This window comes from Hyperolius riggenbachi, chromosome 1 (genome assembly GCF_040937935.1).
Source record: "Hyperolius riggenbachi isolate aHypRig1 chromosome 1, aHypRig1.pri, whole genome shotgun sequence".
Lineage (NCBI taxonomy): Eukaryota > Metazoa > Chordata > Amphibia > Anura > Hyperoliidae > Hyperolius > Hyperolius riggenbachi.
Genome location: NC_090646.1, coordinates 256,292,131 through 256,313,435, shown reverse-complemented (window position 1 = coordinate 256,313,435; position 21,305 = coordinate 256,292,131). Strand labels below are relative to the sequence as shown.

The following is a 21,305-nucleotide window of genomic DNA, read 5'->3' as shown; positions in this document are numbered from 1 at the left end:
TGGATGGCAGGTCTGTCAGCTAGTTTGCTTTTCAGTTTTATACACATAATTAATCTGTTTGCAATGCTAATCGTATGCAATGATATGCATAGATTTTCTGACACGAGTGCATCTCAGATAAGATTAGGTGCAGTGATTATGCACATTGATTGCAATACTGCTTTTTCAGATACTTATATGCAAAGCTTATGCATAGGCATTTCAAATAGCAAGTTTGCTTTTCCGGAAAAGGGGCTGTAGCTAGTATGGTGATAAAGGCTTTGCCTCTGACGTTGGTAACTAGGGTTTACACCTCAGCTCTTCCTGTTCAGAGAGCCTGCACCTATTGTATAAGTAGTTCTTAGGGCAAGACTCCCTAAGGTTGCTACTGCCTAATGAGCATGCCCTAATGGTTGCAGCTTGGATGCCTTGAATCTGGCTGGACAAAAGCGCATTAAAAGAGTTTAAGCAGCTTTAGCTGCAGTCTAAAGCATTTCCTTTAGGGCTCTTCCACACGAGGACTTTGCGTTTGATGCGTTATATTGCACTGCGTTATGTGTCTTGCGGTGCGCCGTTTTCGTTGCATACTGGTAGAACGAAAATGGCGCATGCATCACATTTATATAAATAGAAAGAAAAAAAAATAAAAAAAATTAAGAAACATTACTGAGCATGTGCAAATAGTCCAGTGGAGCTAGTAACCAAAAGAACGCACAGCATGTAGCACTTTCTAAATGTTGCTGCACGTTACAAACAACGCAACATGAGCACTGTGAATGTCACACATACGTTGGGGCTGTTCACATTACAAACGCGGATGACCACGCATACGGAACGCAGCACATGCGAACGCACGCCATCTTCGTTTTGTATGCGTTGCATGGCTGATCCCAGCACTGAAAAGTGAATGGGACAGCCGCGCATTTTTTGCCAAGACCGCGTGCAGCATGCGTTCCCAGACCGCACAGGTCCGGAACGCATGCAGTGTGAACATCAGACAGTGCACTCTATGCACTGTCTGTCGTGCGTGTCTGCCTCCTGCATGCGTTTCCAAAACGCAGCTGGAAACGTGGGCAGTGTGAATGGGCCTTAGTCTGCGTTATTACTTTTTATAACGTGCAACCTTAGCGTCGCACTGTGAAGGAGCCCTTATGGGTTACCTAGTGTTCCCATGATCTGTATGAAAGATCATGATAACAATAGCAGCCTTTTCTATCAATACCGAAGATTTATTTGTTTTTTGTATTTCTCTAGCTATTTTCTAGACAATCTTTTTGATAAGCAGCAAAAAGGAAGGAAGCTCCTAAGACCATATTGAGTTTGTCTTACAACGCTGAAGCACTTTAAGGAAGATTCGGAATCTGCAGATATCTGAAATAGTTTTGTGGGTAGGTCACTAGTTGTGACTCGACAGAGCTCTTGTTGCCGATAAAAAATATGGATTCTCAAATCGAAGGTACACATACACTGCTGGGAGTAAAATCTGTCACGGTAAGACAAGATATGTGGCTCCTGGGAAGATGTTCATCCTGTCTCCCAACTGTAGCTTGGGCAATATACAGAGTATTTTCTACAGTGTGTGCATCAAACACCAAGTTAAACCTGTCAGGGCTTGCTTTGCGGGTTTGACCTAATTGGCTGATCACGAGGCATTGCTCATGCAAATATGGGAAGCCGACCTACTAACGCAGGGCGACCTGGTCCATCCAGACCCAGGCTTTCTCAATCTTACAGCCTAGATCCTGAGGGGCAACCCTTAAGTAATATAGGATTTTCAGACAGTCATAGCTACTTTGCTGAAATGTAGAAAGGAGAATACTAGAAAGATTTATAACCAGGTCGGGAAAACTTTTTCTTATGGAAAGAAAGGGAGAATATTGTTTCAAATGATATTCAATTTATTTTGGATTTTTTTTTGTAGGATGGCGTAGTTCTAGGTTTAGCAGTCAGCACCCTGCGCATGCAGGGTTCAGCATCATCAGTTTTTTGAATAGACCATTATCTACTGAACTGCATGGGTAAAAAAAAAAAAAAATTGGAATCTATGGCCAGATCCCAGCCGGTTTCCAGCAGGGTTGCTCCACCGTGGGATTTGTCACTAGTCCTAGATGTTCTGATGTCACATTTTTTTTATTTAATTTAAATTTTTTTTTTTTTTTTTTTTTTGAACCAGCAGAGGAAATGCTGATTAAGATTTTTGACCTTAAAGGTAGCTTTCCTGATAGCCATTACAACGGCTAGAAGGGTGGGGGATATACAGGCACTGTCCATGGAGGACCCCTATATGATCATCCATCCAGATTGAATAGTCTTCAAACCTGATCCCACATATTACCCAAGGTAGATACAGCTTTCCATAGGTCTCAGGAAATCATTCTACCATTCTTTTTCACTAACCCTAAGAACGAGGGAGAGAAAAGATTGGCCAGACTAGATGTAAGACAAGCAGTTATCACACATCTAGAGAGCACTCGACACTGGAGAAGGTCAAGCCATCTTTTTCAGCTATTTTGCAGGTAGTTGGAAGGGCCTACATGCTTCCAAGAACTTAATAGCTAGATGGATTAGGGAGGTGATTACGTTAAAAGAACTCAGTAGGCAGTAATACACCCTCAGATATTAGAGCACACTCGACTAGATCCTTGGCAACCTCTTGGGCAGAGAGATCGGGAGCTTCACTAGACCAGATATGTAAAGCGGCAACATGGTCAGGACACTCAACATTTGTGAAGCATTACTGAGTCGAATTACTCTCCAGCCAGGATCAGGCATTTGGTCACAAAGTGCTCCAGGAAGTTATCCCACCCTAAGGTAACGGTTTCTCGCTGGTCTCAGGTGAGCTGTCCTGGAGGATGATGAGAGAAAGGCCGAGCTACTTACTGGTAGTAGTGTTTCGGCGAATCCTCCAGGACAGCTGCCTTAGTTCCCAGCCCTATTTCCACTTAAGAGTTGTATATGTTTTAAATGAATATAATAACATGCTATGAAAATAAGGGATGAGCTAAGTACTCTTTTTAGAACTGGAGAAGCACAGGAGGTAACTGGCTATGTAGTGGGAGCTAATTTGTTTAATTAATTGACATTTGCATGTGTTTCCATAGGGGAGGGGATCAATGATAATCTCAGGTGAGCTGTCCTGGAGGATTCGCCGAAACACTACTACCAGTAAGTAGCTCGGCCTTTCACATCAGAGCTTGCGTTGGAGAACGCTCAAAGCATACGTTTTGTTGTATGCGTTTTAATGCGTTTTGATATGCGTTGCACTGCAGTGAGTGTGCGTTTTTAATCCGTTTTCAATGCGTTACAGCACATAGAAAAACGCAGGTATTTTTTTTTTCTTTTAGTTTTCAACTTTCTACATCGTTCCTCTGTTGCTTTCTGGGACTGATTGCCTGCGTTAACGGATTAAAAACGCGCATAGTGTGCGTTTTACATTGACTAACATTGTAACGCATAAAGCTAGCGTCGGCTGAAAAACTGCGCCTGGGTGCAGTGTAACGCAACGCACAAAAAGGCTGCGTTATATGTGAAAGCTAAAGTGAAAGTCTATGGACTTTCATTTCACCTTGGGTAACGCACACTTTACCCTTTGCGTTGAAACGCAGAAAATCTGCCCTAATGTGAAAGAGCCCTAAGCCCTAGCTAAGCTCGGGCTAACCACCAGGAGCTCAATGCAGCACAGCAGGCATTTTTACACACCTCCTGGGGGATCCAGGCATCGGTAGCCATTCTCCTTCCTGTCCTCCGAGGCTCTGAATCACTCTAGTGAGATCATCGTCGGTGATCTCACTACAGAGTTACAGCGCCACCCCAAGGACGTAGGGAAAGTTGGAGAGCTGGAGTCCAGGGAGGTGAGTGAGAGCAGGGGCTGCTGCAGAGACTCTGGCAGCATGTTTTTTTTCCTGATTTTAGGGCCTGAAACGTCCTGAAAAGACCCTAAAATCTGGAAATAATCATACCGCCAGGGAGGTTAAGTACCTTTAGATTTAGATCTAACCATTCCTTATTTCATATTTTATTCTTATCTCTTAGGATGGCAAGACAAGGCAGGACTATCATATTTTCTATACACCAGCCTCGGTATTCCATCTTCAGACTGTTTGACAGCCTCACATTGTTAGCAGGAGGAAAACTGCTCTACCATGGACCTTCTGCATATGCACTGGATTACTTTACAGAGATGGGTAAGAGTCTTAGATTCAGTGGTGACTAGAGTGGGGTTGTGTTAAAGTGGACCTGAACTCTTGCACAGGACGGAAGGAAAACCGAGAAATGCACTCTGTATGTATTCAGAAAGTTTACCCTGTCTAATTCCCCCTCATCTGTGACTAAGTACAAGTTGTAATTTGATCCCTCAGTTGTGTCAGCTGACTGCCACAGCAGAGAGCTAATTGGTAAATATAGGATGTTAACAATATGTCTGCTTCCATGAAAGCAGGAAGTAGAAACACTGCAGATGTATTGCAGGATTTGTATCCGCTGTAACAAAGAAATGTTGTTCTTTAAGGGGTCAGACGCACTATAAGCGCTTTTCTGATTGATTAGCTCTTATTCACTTTCATAAAAAATCATCGTGATCGCATGCGCATAAAAACATGCGATCACGCCGATTTTTACAGTGATTTTAATGAAAGTGAATGGGAGTGATTTTTAAAAAGTTTTTAGAAAGCGCTAATCGATTGCAAGCGCTCAGAAAAGCGCTTATAGTGTGTCTGAGCCCTAAAGGTTTTTATGCTGTTGTGTAGAGGAAGTTTTGAGTTCAGGTCTGCTTTAAAGAGGAGCTGTCAGCCATACTACCTCAGAAAAAAAAACATTTACAGTATAAGTAGATAAATACTTGCTATACTTACATAACATATGTATTGCACTGTCCACGTTTTGATGTTAGTGTTTTTTTTTTCTACAGTAAAAGAGAAAATTCTTTTTAGCATTTCATATTTTAACTGTGGCAATTTTGAAGCCAATCCTGATGTCATTTCCTCCCTTACTCTCCTCTGCCTGATTGTGTATGCATTTCCCTTCCTCCACTATAGAAAGTGCATTGTCTCAGCATGTGAAATACTGGCTAATCAGAGAGGAACAGAGGTGTTTGAAGGGAAAATGGGAGGGAAAGAAAAGGCTTCAGCCAATCAGGCTGCATTAGTTAAGTCTTAGGGGGAAATTAGAGAAGCAAAAAAGGACAACCCAGCATGCCCGGCTGCAACTTCCTTTTTGCGTACCAAATTTTGTGTGTACCAAAGTCAGGTAAACTGGGGAGTGATCATTTATTAACAAGAAAAGTAATAGTGATTTTAACTTTTGGATTGCCTGGTTAGCATCATTATTACTTGTTTACCGAATAAAAATAATTGATTTTTGATTTTATGCCCAACAGTTACACTTTAAAGGTAACCCGCAAGAATGGTTTTCCAATATCATAGAAAATGCTATTTTCAGGGTCTGTTAAGGCAGTGTTCCCCCAACCCTGTCTATAAGGCCCACCAACAGTGCATGTTTTGTGAAAATCCACACAGGTAAGTAATCACCCCAACTGTGAATGTTTGTGGTTTTCTGGAAAACATGCACTGTTGGTGGACCTTGAGGACGGGGTTGGGGAGCTCTGTGTTAAAGAGACTCTGAAGCGAGAATAAATCTCGCTTCAGAGCTCATAGTTAGCAGGGGCATGTGTGCCCCTGCTAAAACGCCACTATCCCGCAGCTAAACGGGGGTCCCTTCACCCCCAAACTCACCCCCGCAAGACTTGGTCGCAAGTTGGTCGTAAAATTTTCTCTTCCTGGAGGCAGGGCTAACGGCTGCAGCCCTGCCTCCAGTCGCGTCTATCAGACGCGCATCGCCGCCTCTCCCCCGCCCTTCTCAGTGAAGGAAGACTGAGAGGGGCGGGGAGAGACGGAGATACGCGTCCGACAGACGCGCGTGGGGCAGGGCTGCGGCGGTTAGCCCTGCCCCAACCAGGAAGCGCTCCCCTGCTGTACGGAGGGGATTTGGGGGTGAAGGGACCCCCGTTAAGCCACGGGATAGCGGCTTTTTAGCAGGGGCACACATGCCCCTGCTAACTATGAGGTCTGAAGCGAGATTTATTCTCGCTTCAGACTCTCTTTAAGGCACTAAGACCGTGTACAAGAGAAATAGCCGCCGGGAGACTTCGGCGCAGGATACAGCCTATATACGGCTTACCCTGTTCCCGCACAAGTCCCTGCGGCGTTAATTACTATTCCCCCTCCAGGTCCACGTGGATGGTGGGGAATGATGTAATTCGGCTTCAAATTACAATGTTTTAAAAGTAACTTCAGATCTGTCTTCTGATGGCGCCAATGTTACTCACTGTGTGCCGTTATAGCCGTAATTCCTATTATGGTCTATGGTGGCGCCAGCTGCGGCCAAATCTTCTGCGCTATAATCCACGTGCACGTTTTGACGGCTGCCTTACCCTAAAACATGACCGTGATCTGTAGATAACCCACCCCCTTCCTACTTGTGGTTTTTGATGCAGACCTAGTGATAATTAAATAATGGCATTGTTATTGATCTTAAGGACAAATAAAGTGAGAAAAATATGGAGGCTGTCATAATTTTTTTGTTTTAAACCAGGGCTGTGGAGTCGGAGTCGGGCAATTTTGGGTGCCTGGAGTCGGAGTCGGGAAAAAATGCACCGACTCCGACTCCTAATGAATTTGTAACTGTAATTAAAATAGAAAATATGATAAAATGTTCTATTTCTCAGATAATAGTCATTAAAAATAATGTGTATATATACAGTAATAGCTGTGCTTAGTCCACAAAAATGAAATAAACCAATCAAAATTAGTTACTTGTGCTGCTTCAATAAAGCAGTCCCTGTAATTTTAAGGTCAGATATACATATCTGATTGTGACTGTATATATGATATGTACACAGGAATCTCTTATATTTACTAAATAACATCTATGCTGTAAGAATAAAGCCTGATTTGTAGCTGTGTCACTAATAGAGATGGTCAATGAGATGGAAATAATTCTGCACTGATGCTGATTTATGCAAATGTATGCACTCCCTTTGCTGATGAAATTAAATAATTTGATATGTTGTTGAAATTTGGTTTGGTGACTTCAAATTAAAGGGTAACTGAGACGGATGAAAAGTAAAGTTTTATACATACCTGGGGCTTCCTCCAGCCCCCTTCAGGCTAATCGGTCCCTCTCTGTCCTCCACCACCCGGATCTTCTGCTATGAGTCCTGGTAATTCAGCCAGTCAGCGCTGTCCGGCCGCATGCCGCTCCCACAGCCAGGAACATTCTGCACCTGCGCAATAGTGCTGCACAGGTGTAGTATGCTCCTGGCGGCGGAGTGTGTGCATGCGCACTGCGCCCGACTGGCTCAAGTACCTGGACTCATAGCAGAAGATCCAGGTGGTGGAGGAGGACAACGAGGGACTGATTATCCTGAAGGCGGCTGGAGGAAGCCCCAGGTATGTATAAAACTTTAATTTCATCTGTCTCAGGTTTACTTTGTTACACAGTAGTACTATACTCTACATATGCACTCCCCACAGAGCTGCAGGGAATCCACTGAGAATGCTGTGCACATTGAACACAGAGGTGTTGTCTGTTTACAATCTCCTCATTCCCCTGCAGAGTACCTGCACATCATTCTTACATGTACCCACACTTACATTGCCTAGGGCCTGATAGATGTTCTTGGTTCCGGTTTGTACCTTTTACAAGTACTCTTACCAAGGACTAGTTTTAGTCTAAAGGGAATAAATATGGCAGTCTACATATCCTTCTCACTTCAGTTGTCTTGTAAAATTCCTAAGCGTTGGCAGGTAAGAGACGAATTTCATGTTACATACTTTTAATCAACAAAATTGTAATATGCAAATTAGAGGAGTCGGAGTCGGAGTCGGTGGAATCCTAAACCGAGGAGTCGGAGTCGGTGGATTTTTGGACCGACTCCACAGCCCTGATTTTAAGCACTACACACAGTTGCCTAGCAGCCCAACTGATCTATTTGCTTAAAAGGAAATAATTATGGCATCATCCATGGCCCTCTTGCTACAGTTATACACAAAAAAAATTGAACTGGACTTACCAGGGGTTTCCTCCAGCCCCCCGTAGCCCGCGAGGTCCTTCTGCATCCTCTGGGTCACTTCCGTGGTCCCGTTAACACGGCGACTTTGGCTCAACGGTTCAGTCTTTTAAGAACCGCGGTGAAGCGTCAGGTGCTTGGATGGGCCACGCATGTGCAACTTCATCCAAAGTCGCTGGGTTAACGGAGCCGCCACCGGGACTATAGAAGGGACACAGAGGATGCCGAAAGAACTTGTGGGCTACTGGGGGCTGAAGGAAGCCCCAGGTAAGTCCAGATTCTAATTTATTTTTTGTGTTCAGGGTCCCTTGAAGGAAGTGAAATCTGACTAGTTTGTATTTCATATGAAAATGATGAAGGGATTCTAAGTAAATGGAATTTTATGTATGAAAGTACACTATATTGACATAAATATTGGAAGACCCCCTCCAGATCATTACATTCAGGTGTTTAAATTACTGGCCACAGGTTTATAAAATCAAGCTTCTAGGTATGCAGACTAATTCTACAAACATTTGTGAAAGGATAGGTTGCTTGCAGGAGCTCAGTGAATTCCAACTTTAGTGCAGTGATGCTACCTGTGCAGTAAGTCTATTTATGTGATTTCCTTGCTATTAAATTGTCCACTGTTTCCTGTTAGTGGTATTGTAACTGAGTGGAAGCAATTGGTTGCAACAGAAAATCAACCATGAAGTGGTAGGTCATGTAAATTCACAGAGCGGGCTCAGCACATGCTGCATATTTATTACACAGAAGTCCCCAACTTTCTGCAGAGTTACAGACATCCACACTTAATGTGGCCATCTGTGGTGTAAAGCACACAACCACTGTACTCTAGAGCAGTGGAGACATTTACTCTGTAGTGAGTCTGGGTTTTGGTGATGCCAAGAAAATGGCGCTTGCCTGATTTGCACTGTGCTAAGTGTAAAGTCTGGAGGAGGCAGAGTATGGTGTGGGTGTAACGATCGGTGTAACACAGAGAGGATCTGATCATCGGTGATCTGCAGTATCACCGAAAATACAGATATATACCCGATTATTGATGATCTGCAGTATCACCGATAATCAGATATATTTCTAACCTCTGGACACCTGAGTAATATGAGTGTTTGGTGCAACAGTAATACTTTGAGGAGAGCACCCGTATAGAGGGTGCAAGGCAGTAAGAGATACTGCTCAGAGAACCGGTTCCTTCCAATGGTCTAATGCTACCCAAGGGGCGGAGCCAGGCTGAGAGTGGGAAGGACCAGAGAGTGAGTGACACCAATGGTGAAGTGTCACTGACAGGTCTGTGAACTATCTCCAAACAGGGAAGATAGTTCTCGAGGTCGGACAGGCCAGGTCGGCACCAGACAGACAGATCAGATACAGAGCCAGGAGACAGATTCGGAATCTTAAGACAAGCAGGGTTCAGCAACAGAGTATCAGATATAGCGAAGTACCAAATCAGAGATCAAGAGAGTTGTCAGGAAAGCAGAAAGTCATAACAGATAATAACAATGCCTAGTCTTAGGTATGAGCTCCGTGATCATCAACACCCTGTAACTAGTCTGATATATAACAGAGTGATAATACAGTTCCCTAGTCTTGGGGGTGAGTTCCTTGATCATCAACACCCTGGAACTAGTCTGAAGTATAACAGAATGGTAATACAGTTCCCTAGTCTTGGGGGTGAGTTCCTTGATCATCAACACCCGGGAACTAGTCTGAAGTAATAACACAGAAAATATCACAGATACTGACAAGGTCTGAGTGCTACCACGTAGTGATCGCAACGCCAGACACCAGAGAAATGACCAGCACCCAGTATATATACACAAGCGCTCTCCGGCGCCTCCCCTAAGTGCTGGACCAATGAAACCTGATAGAATTGTCAGCTGATCGGCTGGATCAGCTGACACCCTTCTGACTGTCATAAAGGCTCTGCCTCTCAGCGCGCGTCCTTCTGAACCTGTATGGACTATCAGTCCCAGCCACACCAGACATGTGTTGTAATGTATCTGCTGGTTTAAACGCGGGGCCAGCCGCACCGCTGTCAGAGCATGCGGCGGTTTCCCCGCGTTCAGCCATACTGCTAGTGGTAGGCCCATGCGTGCAAACCGCCGTGTCGGACGCGGACTCCGCCGCCTTGTTTACTGGGCATGCAGCGGTTTCTCCGCGCTCCGTCAGGCTAGTGGATGCAGGCCCATGCGCGCAAGCTGCCATGTTGGACGTGGAATTAGCCGCCTTACTCTGAGTACTCGCGGCGGCTTTTCCGCGGTTTCTCAAACAGTGCGTGACCTCACAAATGCTCTTCTGGAAGAATGGTCAAAACTTCCCATAAACACACTCCTGAACCTTGTAGAAAGCCTTCCTACAAGAGCTGTAATATCTGCAAATAGCAGGCCAACTCCATGTTAAAGCCTATGGATTAAGAATGTGATGTCATTAAAGTTTATTTATGTAAAGGCAGAAGTCCTAATACTTTTGGCAATATAGGCCCATATTCTATCAACTTTTCTCTTGTTTTCTCCAAGGAGATCTCTTCAAACCTTACCCATAAAATACCTTTAAAGTGTACCAGAGGCGGTAATTATACTTACTTGGGCCTTCCTCTAGCCCCATAAGCATGTCTGAGTCCCTCGCCGTTCTCCCGCGGTCTGCCTTTCAGCTGCAATCAGACCCGGTGACTGGTTCAGTCGTGTCAGTCCACTGGAGGCTGGTAAGGAACTCAGACGTGCTTATGGGGCTGGAGGAAGCCCCGGGTAAGTAGCAAATCTTTCTATATTATCGTCTCTGGTTTACTTTAAAGCTTCCACTATACAAGAAAATATTCAAAATAAGTTAATTACTTTTAACTTACTTTTTAATACATTTTTGAATTGCTAAGTACTATTTTTGAATAAGATGAAAAAGTATCTCCAGGGGAAAAAAACTCAGGAGAAAAAGTTAATTGGATAAGGGTCAGAGGCCACATACACACATCAGACCATAGTCTTTTGAAAATGAAAGATCACAGATCAATTTGACCCTTTTCCATGTAGTATGAGAGCCATACTCTACACAGTCTTTTCTATGGAGCTGAACTCCCCATCAGAAAAAAAATCTTTGCAAGATGCTGCACACACAGGTGCTGTACAGACACAAAAGATCAGTATCTGCAAAAGATCTGTTCCTGCCAAAGATCCGTTCCTGCAAATTGCATTCATAGTCTATGAGGTCTGCAGATCCACATACACACCTTGTTTAACTGGCATTCATCTGCTGATCAGACAATCATCTGCAGATCTGAAAATCCATCCTGGTGGATCTGATCTGCAGATGAATGTTAAACAAGGTGTGTATGATGATCTGCAGATATCATAGACTATGAATGCATTTTGCAGGAACAGATCTTTTGCAGGAACAGATCTTTTGCAGGAACAGATCTTTTGCAGGACCAGATCTTTTGCAGATACTGATCTTTTGAATGTGTACAGCATCTTTGTGTACATCACCTTGCAAAGATTTCTGTCTGATGGGGAGTTCAGCTCCATAGAATAGACTGTGTAGAGTATGGCTCTCATACTACATGGAAGGGGGTAAAATTGGTCTGTGATCTTTCATTTTCCAAAGACTATGGTCTGATGTGTGTATGAGCCTATAGGGTGTTATGACATCTATGGAAGACCTGGTACTTGACAATTGAAGCAAATTCAAGGCTTTCAGAAGCTTGGCAATCAGCAGTGTTTATTTCCCTTATATTCTTGCTGTACCCATCAAAAATCCCATTACCTGCACTTAAATGAGCAGTCCATGAGGTGTCATTGGATTGGGCATTATATTTAATAGGACTGACATTTTGATTTTTTTATATTTTTGGTCAAAACATGTCTTTTAAAAGTTATTGGCTGCATAGGTTTTTTAATTTTATTCTCTTTAGCTAGCAAACTGACCCGCCTATTTGAATGAGGTAGAGATTAATTCTACCAACCTTTATTGGCTGGGAGCATGCACTTGGGTAATCTGTTCCGTTCTGGATAACTTCAAAGCCTCTGGAGAAAACTACAGTGTCTGATGTACTTTAGAAAGCAGTTAGCTATAGTTTTCCAATATACTGACTAAACTGCTAATTACCTCTCACTCTCTTGATTGAACAATTTTATCAAATCTTAAGGTGCCCGCTAATGATACAATCTTACCACTTGTAGTGTAGTTAGATGGATGAGAATTAAAGCAGAATGACTTTTGATGGGCATGGTCACTTTAGGTATGTGCTGCTTTCCCACCATGCCTAAACTCAGAAAAACAAGGCCTGCATAGTATAGGCCCTAGTCTAAAACAACATTGTGTAGGCCCTATACTATAGGGCCTACACAATGTTGTTTTAGACCAGGCTATTTCACGGAGTTGCTCTAAAGTTGTATGTTGCTTTTAAAGTTGCATGATGTCCTTGTATAGATACTTTTTTTTTTTTTCTATTTTGTCTCTTCAATTCTGTACCTTTGCAAAACCAAGTCCATATGTAGTTAACGTCATGCACTGTTCTGTTTTATAGGCTATGTCTGTGAAGCACATAATAATCCTGCTGACTTCTTTCTGGATGTTATCAACGGAGACTCAAGTGCTGTTGCCTTAAGCAAACTGGAAGAAGTGGACTTAGGTACATAAGTCATGGTCTGCGCTAAAGTAGAACTCTGTGAAGTGAAATCTGTGTCAATTAATGATTTATGTATATCCACTGCTCTCATTGATATTTCTCCTCGCTTGCTGAGTAACCAGTCATGCTGAGTATGATATTGCCAAGACATGGTCTGTCCAGCGACGAGCAGTAAAATCATATTTTGCAGCTGAGTGGTTGGGATTTCAAACTGAAGCCAGTTGTTACATCAGCAGAAAGCAATAAAATTCTTACAACGCTTCTTATCCCTTCCTCTCCAATCACCTAGGACAAAGAAGGGTTACATTTCAGTTCAAGTTGTGAAATTATTTAAAATGCAGGTGCAAAAATAAACCTTTACTAAAGAGAACAGCAGTTGCAGTTAAACATGTTTTTCATGTCAGCTCCATGCCTTGTAAGGTTATTGCCAGACTTTACTGCAGAATTTCAATTGTTTACATAGCTTAGGTCCTAATAGCTAAGCCTTAGGATATATGCTAAAAGTGAACAAGTTTATCCGCTATAATCACATGATCAGGCGCTGAAGTTATTACAAGAAACAGTGGTTGATCTCCTGACATAAAGGCCAAATGTATCACCAGAGCCAAGACGATTGCGGAAGGGATGTGGATGTATGTATATATGTATGTGTGTATATATGTATATATATATATATATATATATATATATGTATGTGTGTGTGTGTGTGTGTGTGTGTGTGTGTGTGTGTGTGTGTGTGTGTGTGTGTATATGTATATATATATATATATATATATATATATATATATATATATATATATATATATATTATTCTCTCAAGTTCATCAGTCACAGGAGTAGAAAGATATGCTCTTCCTTTGTGGCCAGGCTGAGATTAGCATATTATTAATAGAAGTGTACCCGAGGCAAAAATAGTAAAAACAAAGAACCTGTGAAGAGGGAAGTCACTGGATCCTGGAGAAGTGTCCCAGGTCCTCCTGGCCCCATCATTGCAGTGCACAGATCCGCAGAACATATCCAGCAAGAGCTTGTCAGATATGTTACGTGGACATGCTCCTCTTCATGCACAAGTGCGGCTGTACTGCCCCTGTGCAAGTATGACCGTGACTGCCCAATAATTCAGAGCCGCTTGCCCAGGAACGGCTCTTATTGTGCAGATGTGGCCACAGGTAGTGTAACAGATCCGGGGAATTTCTGTCACTTGAAACAGAGTCCCCGTTTATTGAGGAAAGGAAGACCAGGAGCCCAATAGTGCAGTATCGTTAAAGCCCTGGTGGTTCAATTTGTAGATAATACTCACAAGGATGGGTTGCAGTCCTGCAACCAACATATACGCGTGTGGGAAATTTTGACCGTTCCTGCTCGGTCGCCCGGCCTGCTCTGGAACTGGGCGGTCGCTCTCCTCCTTTGGTCTCCTCCACTAGTTGAATAAATCCCAATATAGTAGATATCTTCACCTCTGTGAGAGGTGTTGGGGTACTCAGTAGGTTTTGTGGCTAGGCACCCAAGCTATATAAGTATTCGCTAAAAAATAATAAAATTAGGTTTCTTGCCTCTACTGAAGACTCACTGGAATGGGTAACAGGAAGTCTTTATTAAAAACGGTTATACTGTTTACAACTCGTTTCACGGGACACAGCCTGCTTCCTCAGGTCAATAAAACAGAAAACCTAAAATCAAAACATTTGTTTTCACCCATTAAAATAGAGTAACAGACACTTGACATTACATAACAATATCACACGGCTAGCTGTTGAATTACTCCTATTACCACGTACAATGGATAGCTAACTCATGGGACTCGCTATACGCCTTGTATGTTGCACTTGCCTGCCGTATGCACATCAGGTCTGCCTTAATTGTAGCCCGGTCCGAGGAGCACACAAGTGCATGCAACACCCACTACAGCTGCCCCATTGGTAGCTGGTTACCTATTGTGATATATAATATACACTGCTTATTGTGGTAGACTGTATATATAGATCTTTAACCCATTCGCGTTCCGTCGTTTTCACGTGAGAAATGTTCACCTCCCATTCATTAGCCTATAACTTTATCACTACTTATCACAATGAACTGATCTATATCTTGTTTTTTTCCGCCACCAATTAGGCTTTCTTTGGGGGGTACATTTTTCTAAGCGCCACTTTACTGTAAATGCATTTTAACAGGAAGAATAAGAAAAAAATGGAAAAATTCATTATTTCTCAGTTTTCAGCCATTATAGTTTTAAAATAACACATGCCTCCATAATTAAAACTCACGTATTGTATTTGCCCATATGTCCCGGTTATTACACCGTTAAAATTATGTCCCTATCACAATGTATGGCGACAATATTTTATTTGGAAATAAAGGTGCATTTTTTTCCATTTTGCATCTATCACTATTTACAAGTTTAAAATAAAAAAATATAGAAATATTTCATCTTTACATTGATATTTAAAAAGTTTAGACCCTTAGGTAAATATTTACATGTTTTTTTTTTTTTTTATTGTAATGGTTTTTTTTTTTTTATAGTAAACAATTTATTTGGGTAGTTTTGGGAGGGTGGGAGGTAAACAATAGATTTATAATGTAAATGTGTGTTAATTTTTTTTTTTTTTTTTTTTTTTTTTTTTTACTTTCAGTTGTAGTATTACTTTTTGGCCACAAGAGGCCATGAGTTTGTTTACACGACGTCACTCTAAGCGTAACACACGCTTAGAGTGACGCATCGGGGAGGGAACAGCCAGAAAAAGCACAGCTTCCGAGAGAAGCTGTCGCTTTTTCAGCGGGGGAGAGGAATCCGTGATCGGGCACCATAGCCCGATACATTGATTCCTTGGCTACCGAATCCGCGGCCGGGAGTGCGCGTGCACGCTCGCGATCGGCCGCGGGAGCGCGCGGTAGTGCGCATGGTTCCTGGACGTAGTTTCTACGTCCAGGAACCAAAATAGGTTAATAAAATTCTAATAATAATAATAAACTTCCATGTAGTTAAAAATCAAAAAAGTGCCTAATTTTTGACAATTATATGCATAACTTTACAACTGACACACCGGTGCAAGGAAACTAGGTGGCATCACTAGTTATGAATGAAATTAGCCATTATATCAACTGCATAGGTATGTAACTTACAATGGAGAATATTTCAATAACAATGTTATATGCTTCACGATTACACAAATGCCCGCATTAAAATGCCTGAATATAAACTATATTTTTAAAAAGTTGTAAAATTAGTAAAAGTGCATATTTTTATCTATATGACCCCCCCCCCCCCTCGTATAAAAGGGGTCTGGTGTTTTTTTTTTAAGACAAATTGTTATTTGGTTTTCACTTTGTCCAACAGAATCATAAAATTTACACAATTACAAGGTGTTATATCAAAATCAGGTGAAATATAGTATAACTTCCTTATCTTGAAAATATATTATTTATATACTAAATTAAGGTTCAGTTAAACATTTATTAGAACTCCACCTTAGTCCGACAAATATGCCCTATTGGACAAAACCTTTTTAACCCCTTTCCTTCCCCCCCCTCCCCCGGCCCTCCCACCCTCCCTTGTCTCTGGTTCCAAACTTTTATAGGATAAACACCTATGTCACCTTTAGCTTCCCTAATGTGCCCAACAAATGTTCTGTTAAATACCATTTTGTATCTTTGAAAGGTAATACTACCTCAATTATTTCTCCTTTAGAAAAGGTCTTTGTAATAAACGGTCTCCAGGTTTTAAAGAAATTTTGTTTTTTTTTGTGGGGGTCTGGTGTTTTATGTGGGGAAGCTACAAAGAGTACCATAGTATGCTGTGCCTATAATGGGATTTCTATCCTCTGAAATCAAAGCGGAGAAGAAGCTCTTACCTGAAATTCTAGCCTTGCCGTGCGGGTGCGCATAGAACGCATCTGTCCGCTTAAATGTATTACTGCAGGGCTTTAGCCTCTTGTCACACACAACATGGGCGCAGCCATTACAACAGACAGGAGACCTTGCACTCGAGCGACCAGGTTATGCATGATGAGGAGCTCCACAACGAGTGGACTGGAAGCGCTGGTTCTAATCGCCCTGCAGTAACACATTAAAGCCGGCAGAGCGGGCAGACGCGCTCTATCTATGCGCACCCGCACGCCAAAGCTACAATTTCAGGTAAGAGCTTCTTCTCCACTTTGATTTCACAGAGGATAGAAATCCCATTATAGGCACAGCATACTATGGTACTCTTTGTAGCTTCCCCATATAAAACACCAGACCCCTTTATATGAGGTGGTCTCATATAGATAAAAATATGCACTTTTACTAATTTTACAACTTTTTAAAAGTATAGTTTATATTCAGGCATTTTAATGTGGGCATTTGTATAATCTTAATGCATATAACAATGTTACTGAAATATTCTCCATTGTAAGTTACATACCTATGCAGTTGATATAATGGGTAATTTCATTCATAACTAGTGATGCCACCTAGTTTCCTTGCACCAGTGTGTCAGTTGTAAAGTTATGCGTATAATTATCGAAAAAATTAGGCACTTTTTTGCTTTTTAACTACATGGACAATTATTATTATTATTATTATTATTATTAGAATGTTATTAAAGATCTATATATACAGTCACCCGCTAGCCGTGTGATATTGTTATGTAATGTCAAGTGTCTGTTACTCTATTTTAATGGGTGAAAACAAATGTTTTGATTTTAGGTTTTCTGTTTTATTGACCTGAGGAAGCGGGCTGCGTCCCATGAAACGCGTTGTCAACAGTATAACCGTTTTTTAATAAAGACTCCCTGTTACCCATTCCAGTGAGTCTTCAATCGAAATAAGAATCCTCTATGAAAAAAATATTTTTTTGCAAATACTTATATAGCTTGGGCGCCTCTCGACAAACCCTATTGAGATGTGGCCACACTCACTCTGGTTCAGCACGGCCGCTCTTGTGCATGAAGAGGTATGGAGTTACAATCCTCAAGAAGGTCCCAGGCAGCAGCGGTGGTCTGAAGGAGGACGCAGGAAGCCTCTAGAGCATACATGTCAAACTCCAGCCTGTGAGCCAAATCTGGCACTCGGAGCTGGCACTCTGAGTTTTTCCAACTCTGCATTAGGTTTGGCCCACTCAAGACCACCAGAGAAGCTATATTGGAGGGTATGCCCTAGATCACTAGGGAAGCCATATGGGGAGGGAGAAAGCACTAGACACCAGAGAACTGTATAGGGGAAAGAGGGGACCACTAGACACTAGGAAATTGTATAGGGGAGGGAGAGAAAACCACTAAACACTAGAACAGTATAGATCAGGGAGGGAGGACAACTAAACACCAAGGAACTGTATAAGAAAGTGTGGGGACCTCTAAACACCAGGCAACTGTATAGGGGAGGGCCACTAGACAGCAGGGAACTGTATAGGGGAATGAGGGGGCTATTAGACACCAGGGAACTTTATAAGGGAGAGATGACCACTAGACATTGCTGTTGGCCCGCAACTTAAGCAGCCCATACACTCAGCCGATTTTCTGGCCGACCGATCGATCCCGATCGATCGATTGCAAATCGGTTGGCCAATCGACCGACCGACGGCCGATTTCGATCGATTTCGATGGATTTCCATCGAACTTGCAGGGTGGAAAATTTAGGTCGATCTGATGAGATTGCTTATCAGTTTGCATTGGCCTTAATGGAAATCTGATGGCAAAAAAATGCCATCAGATCGAATTTCAATAGATTTCAAACTGAAATCTATTGGAATTCTATCCTGGTAAAAAATGTTCTAAAAACGCATCAGATAGATCATCAGATGCATTTCTTATCTATCTGCTGCCAATCTGACGAGTGTATGGGCACCTTTAGTCGCAGAGCTCAATTTTGGCCCACTTTGTATTTGAGTTTGACACCCCTGCTCTAGAGGGAGGGAGTTGCTTCCCTCATCTTAGGCAAGTTTTTGTTTTGTTTTGTTGTTTACAAAGGCTTTCCACACATAAGGCACCATGCTGAAGGTTTTTCTCTGTCATTGACGCTGCTTTAGGTTATCTGAAGACCAGTCTCTGCTAATCTTATAACGAATGACACATGATCAGAGATGGTGGTAGGATGCTAAAAAGAGCAGCATATTGAGGCGGGGAGGAGGCGGCAAAATTTACAGCTCGGGCCATAAAATGGCCATATACTTGCAGACAGCCACCAGATTTGATCAGCAGATGGATCCCTCTGATCAGAGAGGAGTCCATTACTGCCATACACTGCAATTTCTTTTAATAGATTTCACCTTTAAATCTATTAAAAAATTCTATGGAGCCACCATGCAGGCCCCCAGTTGTGATGTTCCCCCATCTAAAATGTACTCCCTCAGGCCCATGCAGAGCATTGCAGTGGAGTGCACACTTACCCATCAGACTATGGGCTTTTCCTGTGTCCCCTCTCCACCCCACCCTCCCAGAGCGCCTGTACTATTGTGACCCCGTGGTATGTACGTATCAAGGAACACGATTGCAGAAAATGTACTTCTGCTGCCGCTTGTCTGTGCATCCTGACACAGGCTTTCCCTGGTGCACATTGTGTGCAGTCGTGTTCATTGATAAAGAGGCACTCCGTTGCCACGAAACATCAGATCATGAATCATTAGCCGCAAATGAAGACTTTTGAATTTACATGAAGTGCCAGTCTGTGGCTACTCTGTATGTCTTGGTCGATCCAGTGACTACAACCTGAGAACCCACATTATGTCGGGAAACTTGCCAGATAGTGTGTACACGCCACTTACTTCTATTATTGGTCATGAGGTACAGGTGGTGAGCTTTGGGAGTGAACACAGGAAGAGCGTGCCGGCAGATAGGTGAGAGCGTGCTCTGCTGCCAACACTCTGTACGGGTCTGGGGAGGAAATTTTAGGTGGATGGGACATGAGAAGGGGGGAGGGGCTTCATCGTTTGCCTTGAAACCTACCTCTGAGCACCCAACCGCCCCCCTCTTAACTTGATTTTTCTGTCCAGAGTGATCAATAGTTTTGTTTGATTTCAGCTGGAAATAAATCAGCCATGTTGTGGCATTCAGAACATAGCAAAATTACATTGGATACAAACATGAGGCAATCATGAGATAGCTACCTGTGTAAAGTTTTCACAGGATTGCCCATTTTCACATAATTTGGATTCAGGTTCATTTTAAAGTGAACCTCCGGACTAAAAATCGACTCAGCAGCACTGAAAAGGCTTTGTGTTTCTTTAACAGTTTCACAGCATCAGAATTTTGTTTCTCTTATACAAGCCTCATTTTTAGCTGCACAGAAGAAAACTGCCCGGGCTTTTTTCCTCTGATGCTGTGCAAAGCATGATGGGATTTCTGATTTTGTTGTTCTCGTTCTGCTGTTTTGGTGCAATTTTTTTTTTTTTTTTACATTTTGAATTTGACATTTGAAGCCTAGCGTGTGCAGCTGGGAGGGGTAATCAGGACACAGGATAGTTGGAAGTGTCTCCTGGCCCTTGTCACCTCCTTTCAACCAACAAGATGGCTTCCCCCATGACAAAGATGGCAGCCCCCATGAATCACAAACATTTGCCTGTTCTTTTAAAACCGGGTGGGTAAGAGATTATATTACCTATCTATTCTAATTAACATAACTAATGTAACTTAATGACAGTATGTTTGTTTAGGCTGAAGTTCCTCTTTAAGCTCTGGCCAGATCCTATGTTGATACATTTTTGTCCTGAAATAATCCAGACCTGCACAAGTAATCTAAACATTATATTGTACATTGGTAATTGGTATTTTACTCACTAATAGATGTACAACTGTCAGTTACCAATGTAATACGAGCACTAAATCACCAAGCTGGAGCATGATAACTGAGAACAGGTTTACATAAGCTGTGTGTTAACTTTATAGGTACAGAAGAGGTGAATGATGGAGGATGTCAAACCATAGTGGAAAAGTTGGCTATTGAGTTCTGCAACAGCAACTATTACAAAGAGACCATGGCAGAGTTGGAAAAACTGTCCATCGGGGAAAAAGTGAAGACCAATATCTTCAGCAGACAAATCACTTACAACACTTCGTTCTTTCACCAACTCAAATGGGTCTCCAAAAGAACCTTCAAAAATCTCCTTGGAAATCCTCAAGCATCAATAGCTCAGGTGAGAGGCTTGTCAGTCTCTTCCCCACCCCACAACCCTTTGTTAAGCAGAATGGTGTCTCTTTTTTTTTTTATGCTTTCTAGTCATTTGATACAAGCACTTATACCTGACATTTGCAGCCTGTCTAAATTCATTTTAACTACTTGAGGACCACAGTGTGAAACCTCCCTAAAGACCAGGCCAATGTTCACTAAATTGGCCACTGCGCTTTAAGGCCTTGCTGCAGGGCCGCACAACACGGCACACAAGTGATTTCCCCGCCCTTTTCTCCCCACCAACAGAGCTTTCTGTTGGTGGGGTCTGATCGCCCCCCAGATGTTTGTTTATTTTTTAATAAATTTTTTATCTTTTATTTTTGAATAAAAATGGTGTTTTTTTTTTTTTTTTTTTTTTGTCCCTCTCCCTCCCTTCCCCCGCCAGCCAATCAGTGCTATCGGCTGTGATAGGCTTCAGACTATCACAGCGGATCCTTTTGAGACTATGGAGGGGACAGCCGAGTGACACAGATGTCCCCTGTACAGCTTTGCCTTAGATCGCAG

General features: G+C 42.4%; 1 protein-coding gene across 4 annotated transcripts in view; it reads left to right on the top strand.

Moving 5' to 3' along the window:
* Positions 1-21,305, top strand: part of LOC137547666 (broad substrate specificity ATP-binding cassette transporter ABCG2-like) — a 228,864-nt gene that overhangs the window by 187,515 nt on the left and 20,044 nt on the right. For all 4 annotated transcript variants that reach the window (XM_068271110.1, XM_068271111.1, XM_068271109.1 and 1 more), the window contains 3 exons: positions 4,012-4,163; positions 12,561-12,665; positions 20,519-20,766. In XM_068271110.1, the coding sequence (XP_068127211.1) occupies positions 4,012-4,163; positions 12,561-12,665; positions 20,519-20,766 (505 nt within the window). The remainder of the gene's footprint in view (positions 1-4,011; positions 4,164-12,560; positions 12,666-20,518; positions 20,767-21,305) is intronic.